General features: G+C 39.8%; 1 protein-coding gene and 1 pseudogene across 1 annotated transcript; one reads left to right on the top strand and one right to left on the bottom strand.

Annotated features, from left to right (window-relative positions):
- Positions 1-2,649: 2,649 nt before the first annotated feature.
- On the bottom strand, positions 2,650-4,365 carry LOC129116149 (natterin-3-like; the record flags this gene model as incomplete). Its single annotated transcript, XM_054627184.1, has 1 exon — positions 2,650-4,365. A coding segment is annotated over one exon (993 nt), but the record flags the coding sequence as incomplete, so codon positions are not given.
- A 3,670-nt stretch (positions 4,366-8,035) lies between these two features.
- On the top strand, positions 8,036-11,012 carry LOC129116150 (natterin-3-like; annotated as a pseudogene).
- The last annotated feature ends 536 nt before the right edge of the window (positions 11,013-11,548 follow it).

Below are 11,548 nucleotides of genomic sequence, written 5' to 3'. Positions count from 1 at the left end.
GACTTTGTTGGAGGGAAGTGACTGACAGTCTGCTGTATTGAATTTCAGAAGTTCAGCCAAAACAACAAATTGCTAAACTCCTCATCCAACCAGCGAGGGGTCTGTCCAGCTCTGGATTTCTCCATGTGTTATGCTGTAAAAGTCATTTTGTTCAAGACTTCCCAAAACCGAAAACACAAAAGAAAAAAGTGTTAGGATTGGAGTTAACTATGTGTTTATTTGCCCTTAAATAAGATGCCATGGTTACCATGTGAAGTGCACTCGAAATACTGTTACTGAGAAGCATTTCATTAGCTGGCCCCCGATACCAGACAACCGGAGATCGCCACCTACCGAATGTCTGAGGATTTCTGAATGCAAAGTTTTCAAAAGAATGGCCACTAACAAACCTAGGCCCCTTACATGTCCTGGATCCAGACAAGGACTATATAAAACAAGGAAGGGTCATTATGTGATCCTGACAGCGTTCCAATTTTGCATTGACACCAGACTTTGGTGCTTGTTCGGTGAAGGTCAATGGGGCGGGCAGAGCAAGTCCCACTATAACCCATCACATCTGTGTTTCAATTTCAGTTGAAAAATGCTTAAAAAATATAAAAACAAAATCACATCACTTGATGTTGACTGATGTTTTTTATCTGACTGTACTTGTTTGTTTCGTTGTTATGGGTCTGAAAACAGATTCTGGCTCTGTTCAGCAGCTGCATATAGCTTAACTCAAGATAGCTGCATCACAAAACATAACCAAACTATTATCGCTGACCAGACTTTAATCATAACCAGATACATTTATTAATAGCTCTGATTATAACAGATTGTACTTAATTATACCGTCGAATAAACGGTCCGTCAGAGTTAGGTAAATATTGGACTTGACCGTATGCTAGAAAGCCAGCAGTCAAGCTTGAATTATTAACGAGCATACACATAAGTCATGACATTGATTAAACTAGAGTCTGTAAAATTAGCTTTCACTCACCAACACTGCAGCTCCCTGTCTGTTCCTTTTACACCTTCACCAGAATTATTTCTAATGTTAACGGTTTTATCCCCAAATTAGTGTGAGACGTCCCAACAGAGATAATGCTGGATAACATTAGCTAAACAAAGTGCAAATGCTAAGTTAGTTCATTGATGAAGAAAGTAACAAGTACCGGTATAAATGTCCATATTTATGAAGGGAAAACTTTTTTTAATTTGGAGATGGCACCACCCATGCTGTTGCTTTGTTAGAAATCAATCAAGGTCTGCAGATTATTGCACGAGGAGTTTGCATTCTCAAATGTGATCTAGAGATGTTTCACGCACCACAGATTAAATCACCATTGAGATCTTAAATCGTCAGCACATCAAACCTAAACTATTTGCATGTTTTGCAAACTAAAAAGCACAACTGAAACATTTGCAACTTAAATCAATCAAAAAAAAAAAGGTGTTTCTCAAAAAGAAATATTAATGAACTACTCTCTTGTACATATTTTTTAATTCTTGCTACATTTTGTGTGGACACAATTTCTAGCATTTTAAGTGATGCATAAATGAGGATAAAATAAATCCAAACGATAACAACAGTTTCCGGTTACCTGGTTCTTCATCGCTTTCATCGCTGTTTAGGCCGACTGAGGACGGAGCAGGCAGGGCCATCATCAGCAGCACTCACAACTTCAGCTGCAGATAAGGCAAATGACAAAATCACTGGTCATCTATGTAATAATAATAAATATATGTCTGACCAGTCAGTGCAGACACAGCAGGAAGGTGAGAGACAGTTTATTAGACATTAAGTTTAGGCAAAAAGTAAACGTCTGATGTAAGCAACAAAACCACATAGTTAGGTCTAGAAAAGAACATCAGGGTTGAGCTTAAAATAACTACGTACAGTTAAGATTAGACAACAAAACTAATGTCAGGTTTAGGAAACAAAACTGCAACAACATAAAGAAAATGTGGTGTCCAACACTGGTCTTGTGGTTGAGAGACCTGTATTTGTTGGAGCCATCAGACAGACAGGATCAGTTTAGTGGATTCATGGGTAAATTGCTCAAACTTACAGTCACAAGAGTCAACAGTCCAGTGATCCGACAGAGGGTCAGGCAGGTAGGCAACAGGTGACAGGTTACAGGAGCAGGTCACAGATGCTAGAAAGCAAAGACGTGAGGCAAACGACAACTATGCCGATCTGTTAGTGACTGTGGTAAAGACGCTGGTATATATAATGCAGACCTGATGAGAAGGGAGGGTCGTTCATGTGGCCTGATGGATGACTCACTTGTTGTTATGTCTTCACTGCTTCCGTGGGAAAATGCCAAACCGTTTTTATTTCTATCACAAATTCCACAGAAAGACAAGGAACAGAAAAGTTGTTGAGCTGGCACGAAATCCGACAACAATGATAGAATCGAACTCTTTTCACACTGCGTGCGAGCTGAAGATGTTTATGCCCACAGCTATCTCACGTATTAAATTCCACAGAAAGACAAGGAACAGAAAAGTTGTTGAGCAATGTTAACGGAGGTTATTTAGCTGCCACAAATCCGACAACAATGATAGAATCAAACTCTTTTCCTTCACACTGTGTGCGAGCTGAAGGTGTCTATCTCACGTATTAAATATATATATGTTTCACACAAACAAAACTGATTGCCCCCCCCCCCCCCTCGCAGGCAGACACTCTTCTTGGATGGAGATCTGAAGGCCGGGCCCAGGCCTTGACAGGCCTTGTTTTGTCTGCTTCGGAGAGAGGACAACAGTTGTGAACTCACAATGCAGTCAGTCAGTTAGATGACAGCAGGTCACACATAAGATACAGTCGTTTGGTCAAAGAGTAAAACTCAAACAGAAGACATTGGGAAACAGTTAAGTGATAGTATGGTATGGATACAAGTTACATAGAGAATGAAATAATAAATTGCCACCACAATTCCCCCATTGGCCATTCCTATGGCCATTTAAGTATTTACCATTTATCGAGACATCAATACATACTACCCAAAATGGTTTACATATGCACATCATTAATCGATAAGTTAAAGCATTAGCTGTTTTTGTGAGCTGTAAGCAACTCTGTGTTGTAGCAAGCTAGCGAATGTTTAATATGGTATTTCATCAACAAGCCATATCTCTGGATGAGGTGGAACACAGACCTCAGGTACTTAGATAGCCTCGTCCGTACACATATGATTCTGCCTCCTACCACACTCATTTCTGTATGACAGTTTTGCAGTTTGAGAAACTTGGGTTGCTACCCTCCTTTCTCTCCCCAGCCACACAAAATGAGTGAGATGATTGGCTACGTCACTGTGTCCGGTGTGCTGGCATCCAAGACAGTCAATTGTGTTTTAGGTGGAAGAGGAGGCTCTGGGATCCTTTGGGCTAGGCCTCAGGCAGAGGTTTACAAGGATCCACCACGGACTGGACTTCCATAACTTGGACACATTTGTAGGTCCCAGAGATGGAGGTCCATTTGGTCTCCCCATTTCTGTAGGTGCGGCTGAGGCGAGCAGTGTAAGGGATGTCTGCCTTGTACTTATATCCCACCATAGTGACACTGCAGGAGTGCTTTGGTGGGATTTCGTGCTCAACAGAAACAGTGTAGTTTTTTGACTCTCTATAAGAGGCCCCCTTGGTGAACTGGAGGGTTGTTTCCGCGCGAATCTCAATTTCTGCAGAGGCAAGAAAGGGGATTCCAGCTTTGATGCTGGTCTGGACGCCCACAGTGAAGGAAAAGCTGGTGTCCCACCTTTGCTCTTCTTCATTTGTCTTTGAGAGGGTAGCGGTCTGTGTCACTTCCTGGCGGTCCTTGTTGATGAGTGTAGTCTTGTTCATGGTCTCTGGAGGATACTTAAAGATCTTAACCCCATCAGTCTTGTACTTGACATCAGAGACGTGCTCGCTGATTATTTCTGTGTTAAAGGTCAGGACCTGGTAGTGCTTGTACCAATACTCAGAACCTTTCCAGGGAAGGAAGAAGGCCTCATGTTTAGCATGCACCTTCCCAAGACCATACTTGTTCTTCCCAACATATATGTCTTGGTACGAGTCGGTCTTGACTGCATTCTCTGGCACTGAGCCGTAGGAGCCATCCTTCCATTCCAAAAACTCAAAGTTGTCTTTGTTCACCAGGATCTCAAACGGGGAGCCGAGAAGCTCTTTATCTCCATAGGGGTAGTGGCATTCAGGACCCATGTCAGGGTTGTAGAAGCCAGCGTGGCTTCCGTATTTACAAACGTAGTCGGTGCGTTTAGCATATTCATTGTAGATCGAAACTGCTCCGTTGGGGAGAGAGCCATCAAAGGTTTGCCATTCCAGTTTGGTTTGATCAATGCTTGATGAGGAAGACCGGTCCAGTTTGTTCTGAGTCCCTTGGAGAACAACAGCTCTTTCGCATGGAATAGCTGTATCTGTTGATTCTTTGGCTGTGATTTGGGGAACTATGTCCTCCAGACTTGGGTCTAGTAACAGGACTGTATAAATGAAAGGATAAATGCAGTCATTAAAACAATGTTTAAGTTAATCAAATGCAAAAAAAAGTAATCAATTGATGTATTCCTAATGCTTTAAGCTAAATTTGTAATAAATGCTTTATAGGGCAAAACAAAAACTGGCCAATGGAGAGCGTAAGCAAAACTTTGACGTAGGTAATTAGGTTTTAACCACTTTAAAATAGTTTTGCACCCTTGTAATATATAGATATAGATAGATTTTTGAGAGAAAATCTGTGGTCACTCCTGATTTGTGCTGGAGTGAGTGAGGCCAACACAGTCTCATAGCAGTTTGTGAAATAGTCCAAAATGCAATCTCTTGTTTTGTGAACAGGAAAACGCATTATCTGTTTATTTATGTTGCTAAGAACAACTTTTTTGGATATCCAAACAATAAAAAACAAAAGTTAAGTTTAGGCAAAACATCTTGGTTGGGCTTAAAATAACTTGTACATTAAAGTTTAGGCAACAAAACCACTTAGTTAGGTTTGGAAAACATTATGGTCGGGATTAAAATAACACGATGCAGTTAAGTTTAGGCAAAAAGTAACCTAAACCTAACATTAGTTTTGTTGTCTAATCTTAACTGTATGTAGCTATTTTAAGGTCAACCTTAACCCTAACCCTTTTGTTGTTGTAGTTTTATTGCCTAAACCTAACTGTAAAGAGGTGTTTTAAGCCCAAACATGATGTCTTTCCTAAAACCTAACAATATTGTTTTATTTCCTAAACCTAGCTTTTCTTTTGTTAAGTAATGACATCCCGAAAAAATGTTGTTCAGAGCGACAGGACTAAACAGACAATGAGTGTCCCTGTACACAGACCAAGAGATTCCATTTTGGACTATTTCACTACCTGCCTTCAGACTGTGTTGGCCTCACTAATCAGAAGCGATCACAGATTTTCTCTCAAAAACTTTCAACAAAATTCTTTCTTTATCTTTATCCATCATATCATAAACGATTTATATATAATAAATGATCTCTAACCGTACTGGTGTGTCTGTACTGACTGTTGTAGCTAGCTTATTAGCTGCTGGGCTGTGAGAGAGCTTCTGGGTATGTGAGAGGGAAAAGGGGGAATTCATAACTCATGTTGTGATACCTCATTTAAAAGGCACTAATAAAAACAGAAACAGAAAATGGTGATTTGATGTCATTAGAAACAAATTGATTGACAAAGTCATGAAAAATCGTAATGATAGATTAAACACCACTTAGAAGAATTCGGGTTAAATAAATGATTTGCTATGAATTATGTCATGTGTTTTTGATTTCTTTCTACATCATATAGGTCTTTAAAAATGAGTCAGGGATGCTTGGAGCTGGGAGTGAGAGGAGAACAATGTAAAGGATTGAACGTTGGATCAGCGGTACCTTTAACCCCTTGTTATTTACACAAATCAATGTAAAATACAAAGTCAGAGATCTTCTGGTTTTCCACACATAACACAGAGCAAAATGAAACGGCTTAAGGAGGGACTGTGTTGTCTTAAGATCATGTATCAATCAAGAACCTGGAGCAATGCCAACGGAGGTTATTTAGCTGGCACAAAACCCTACAGCAGTGACAGAATTGTTGGCATGTCTTCACTGCTTGCGTGAAAAAATGCCCAACCCTTTTTTTCCTTTACATTGCCTGCCAGCTGAAGGCGTTTACTGCAGCTATCTCACTAATTCAATTCAACAGAAAGACAGGCAACGGAAAAGCCTGTTCTTTTAGTTACTCTGAGTTCCCTTTTTCAAAAACTGATCAATTCTGGTAACAGAACACTTTGTTACCGAAACGTATAAAGAAAGGCACACTCGACAGTAAAATAAAAAGATAAATTAAAAGCAGATTAAAAGCAGACCTGGAGCATGAATTTTACCCAAACTCCTGTCTGAACAGGTATGTCTTCAGCTGATTTTAAAGGAATTCACAGAATCAGCAAACCGTATGTGTGCATGCAGAGCATTCCATAGCTTTGGTGCTACTGCCTCCAAATCTCGGTCACCACAGGTTTTAAGGCGAGTGTGTGGGACAGAAAGAAAATTGAACATGTTTGACTTGAGAGTAGTTCAGCCACATATGCAGGAGTCCGAACCCTAACCCTGAGAGTTAGACTTTTAAAGTGCATCCTATACACTACAGGGATCCAGTGAAGAGATCTGAGTAAGGGGGTGACGTGAGACCGTCTATTTGTATTTAGAAATGTGCTATGTTAACAGTTATAGTTATTGTCATTATATGCAAATGTTAGCAAAGTTCCATTATTCAAAGGAACCCTCCAATAAATTGTGCTTTTCCCTTTTCATTTTCTAAACTATGACTCTTAAACTAATTTCAGGACCCGTGAAATCAAGTCAGCATTAACTTAGTTTTGTTTCGTACTTTACTTACGTCAGCTACTCTACAAACCCACTTATTTTATGTAACAAAGTACTTATTTTAAGCCAAACCGGAGTAGTTTTGTTAACCTATAAACTGAATAAACCTACGTGAGAGGTTTATCTTCAAAAGAGCCTGTATGCATGTAATGAGCAGGAACTTAAACAGGGGGAACTGACACGGGCAAAACTGATGCTAGAGGAGAACATTAACCGTCACAGTTCAGCTCCAAGCACGCACAGTGGCATCCCTACTAAATGCTTGTTGCATTATTCACCGAAACCCCAGGAGGCATAATAACAAAAACTGTGAAGAAACAAGAAGGCTGCTGAGGAGGGATTGTAATGAACTTGAATATATTAAAAGATTGGATAATTTGCCAGATGTGTTTTACACAAAAACTTTACCAAAAGCTCACTTAAAATGTTGTTTTGGATGGTGTACATTGTTAGTGTTGCAGCTCTGCACTTTTTAAACCAACCAAGTCTTGAAAGTGAAACATATTTTCCGACTAGCCCCAACAGGAAATTCTAGAAACAACACCTATCTACTCTGATGGCACTGGACCAGTTACTGTGTACTGTTCAATGTCAGGGCCAAGACAAAGTGAAAGTATGTGCAGTGTTTGTTCAATGGCTCAGTCGTGAATACATTTGGGAAAACACCAGCAACGCCTCTTTGAAGAGAGTGAAGTAAAAATATATTTCCTACGCTCAAATTGTGCTTCCTTTTGCAGTTGTTCAGTTTCTTGTTTCATGTCAAGTTTGTAAAAAATCGCTTTTGAGCAATTTAACATCAAAATCATTCTCTTTTCCCTTCTTGTAAACTCTTATGATGTTTGTATGACTTGTCTTAAAGGTTAACATAAACGTATCCAATCAAATGTGATTCATCCAGTTAATCACATTAAACTAAGCTTGACCGATAGATAGTGTGTCAAAGTGGAGAACAGTGCAATATAATGTGTTCAAGGTCAATTCTTACAGTCTGTTATGTAAAAAGTTTTCAAATAAATGATTTATTTATATATATGTATATATATATATATATATATTTATATATATATATAAAAGAGAGAAAAACATCCAAACTGGCAGACATTAACAGAATCTTTTTTTTTTTTTTTTTGCATCCTATTGATTTCTTCTTCTCCCCAAATATTTAATGGTCAAAGTCAAAGCCCAGGCAAAGTGACAGTGCATATTTGTTTTTGATTCAGCAGTAAGGCAGTAATATAAGACTGGACACGTTGGACTGGTTTTTAAATCTGATGGTGAGTGCTTCTCATACATTTCAACCACTTTAAACATTTGTTGTCAGGTAGTTTGTTGTAAAAAATGAATTCATGTCTTTTTTCTGGGCGCATGTTCTTTAACTTTTAACATATTTAACTGCCTTAGTAGCTGAACATTTTGTGTTCTGATGCTTTCACCAAGGCTGGATATTAAGTTTGGTTTAATGCATCAAACTAGTGGTAGGTAACTGATTTTGTTCTGGGTTTCATTTGCAGATGAAGCTGACACTGTTGCTGCTGTTGGCCCTCCCGACTCTGTACACTGAATCAGGTGAACTGAAAAACCATTAAAGTTGAACATTTCCATGTTTCTTTTCCCAGTGTCCTCTTTTATGTGTCGCTTAAAATTCGATGAGAATTAAAAGAAAGGAACAAAGAAAGAATTTAAAATGATTAAGTTTGTATTTACGTTCCTCTTTTAACAGCTGTACTTTTTTTTTATGTTTTAGGGTCACTTCACCGAAATCACCTCTGTTGAGCCAAGACATTCAAATATTTGAGGCTTTGTAGTGATAAAATATGGGGGGTGTAAAATATGGCTAAATCACATTTTGAAACTCAGCAGCATGTGATAGCATTGGGATCTACCTTCTTACAAAAATCAGGATGAATAAAAGCCTGGGTGATATTTTAAACAAATCTTTAATTCTGTATTTCATAATGTGTAAAATGCTTATATTGTTGAAATTGAGTCATGACAATATCCTAAAGAGGTAATTTGAGTCAAAAAGTAACGTAGATGATAGTTGGTTAAACTGTGATGTTCAAGGAGTCAAGGACAATTTATTGTCCTTATGCAACACACGGTTACTCAGCAAAATGTAGTTGTAGCCCATTTGCTTCACAGGAAAAACACGACAAACCAAACATTCCTGTAGTGCATTTCTTGAATTTGCATCAGGAGAAATGAAAACAGCAACAACAAAACAATTCTCTGGGCAATATGGCAGACATATTAGTATTAAAAATGTAACATAAGGGAACATTGTCCATCACCTTTGACTATGTTAGAGTGCAAAAAGCATCATTGATGTAAACACAGGCTCAACCTCCTCTCGCCCAATTAGAGTCACACATTCTGACATGCACTCCGACCAAACCAAACCCTGACCAAACATGAGCCAGGAGCAGATTGGATGTTAGATTAGCTTTATGTTAGTTTAGCTTATGTCGTAGCTGGGTTAGTTTAGCTTTATGTCGTAGCTGGGTTAGCTTAGCTTCATTCTCCGCGCTAACTTTTCTGCTTTATTTGATAGGAAGTGAGACAGACAGGAAAGGCAGGGGGGAGAGAGGGAATGACAAGCAGCAAAGGACCCTAGACCGGAATTGAACCTGGAACTCAGCTTTAATAGTAACCACATGCCACTGCATCAACAACACCATGGCGAGCACACCTCTGCGGTGCTATTTGTCATAACCTTTGGCTATAATTACTTCACACAAGACCTAAAAAAGCGCCCGGATAGGACAGTCACTTAATAATGTGAACGTAAACGTTAGCACCTATGGACGGTTAGCAAACATTTCTAGTTAAGCATTTAACGATAGCTTCCTACGAGCTAGGAGGTTAACTTGATTAAATTGGCGTCGGCTGAATATTGGATGACTGTTTGTTTGTTTGCTACACGTTTTACCCCGTATAAAATCTTTGTCACAATCTGGTCTGTTTTTTGTTTACTGATGTTATTTAGTTTACACCTAAACTTTCCTTCCTGCTTTTTTACAGTCCGGTTCCTGGACCCAAGTCTGGAGGAAAAGGTTCCTAATATCACTGCTAAGGGAACGACAAATCAAGCTCTTCCAACTCCTGTGGAGGTTAAGAACAAGTTGGACCAGTATTCATTGTTGAACATCGATCAAACCAACCTGGAATGGCAGATCTTTAACCACTCTCTCCCCACGAGTGCAATTTCAATCTTCAATGGATATGTTGGACGCAAAGACTACGTTTGCCAATTCATGTGCAACGCCGGCTTCCACAACCCTGACATAGATCCTTACTGCCACTACTCCTTTAAAGGGAAAGAGTATACTAGCTTTTTGGCCATTTGAGATCCTGGTGAACAAAGACAACTTTGAGTTCATGGAATGGAAGGATGGCTCCTACGGTTCAGTGCCTCAGAATTCCATCAAGACCTGCTCCAATGAAGTATATGTTGGGAAGAACAGTATGGTCTTGGAAAGGTGGATGTTAAAGATCAGTCCTTCTACCTTCCTTGGGAAGGTTCTGAGTATTGGTACAGGTACTACCAGGTCTGACCTTTAGCAAAGAAATATACAGTGAGAACTTGTCTGATGTCAAGTATAATACCGATGGGGTTAAACCCATTGCGTATCCTCCAGAGACCATACGCAGTCTGCCATCAGCAACTACCAGTGCGATACAGTGACTGGGACAGCTACCCTCTCAAAGACAATCCAAGTGGAGCAGAGGTGGGACACCAGCTTTTCTATCACAGCGGGCGTCCAGGCCAGCATCACTGCTGGAATCCCCATAATTAGCTCCATAGGTATTGGGTTTAGCGCAGAGACAACCCTCCAGTTCACAAAGGGAACAACTTATATTGACTCAACCACCCACACTGTTTCTGTTGAGTGCAAAGTACCACCAAACCACTCCTGTAATGTCAGTATGGTGGGATATAAGTACGGGGCAGAGATCCCTTACACTGCTCGCCTCAGCCGAACCTACAGCATCATGGAGACCACATGGACCTCCATCTCTGGGACCTACAGAGGCGTCCAAATGGCAGAAATCCAGGCCGTGGTGGATCCCTGTGAACCTGTACCTGATCCCACGCCCTGTCCCTAAAAGAATGATGGAGTTGGCTCAATGAGATTGAATACCTGACAAGTTTTATGTTGGATACACACCAATGTAATGATAAGCAAAAAAGTAAGCCTCCTTTTATGTATTATATGCCTTGATATATTTCACAAGACAATAAAACTACTTTGCTTTTAACTATTTCTTTCTTCTTTATTTCAACAACTCGTTTTCCAGGCAACAAATGGAAGTTATGAAAACGTATCTTTTAATTGTCAATGTAAAATAATCTGACATGTGAACTAAATATCCATCTGTCACAAACTGGCTCAGCATATGTGACAAGGAGGGGAGACAAGTCAGGTTGAAAGTGATAAATGAAAGGATTTATTATCACTTAAACAATCATATTTACCAATAGCATGAGGTGTGGAGAGTAGTGGCATCAGTGGTGAATGTAGTGCATGGATGAGTTGAGATGTGTGTGTTGCTGTTGAGTGTAAAAGGAAGCCATCAAAAGAACCAAGAACCAACAACCTGTAGCAGCGTGGAGCCTAGGGGAGAGAGAGCAGACAATGAGACCAGGCTGGCTTATATCACCTTGGGTAGAGGCCTAGCCAGGGTGTGAGCAACTTG

The sequence above is a fragment of the Anoplopoma fimbria genome, unplaced genomic scaffold (genome assembly GCF_027596085.1).
Source record: "Anoplopoma fimbria isolate UVic2021 breed Golden Eagle Sablefish unplaced genomic scaffold, Afim_UVic_2022 Un_contig_12758_pilon_pilon, whole genome shotgun sequence".
In the NCBI taxonomy this organism is placed as follows: Eukaryota; Metazoa; Chordata; class Actinopteri; order Perciformes; family Anoplopomatidae; genus Anoplopoma; species Anoplopoma fimbria.
The sequence above is the reverse complement of the archived record's forward strand: the minus strand, read 5'-3'. Positions and strand labels throughout refer to the sequence as shown.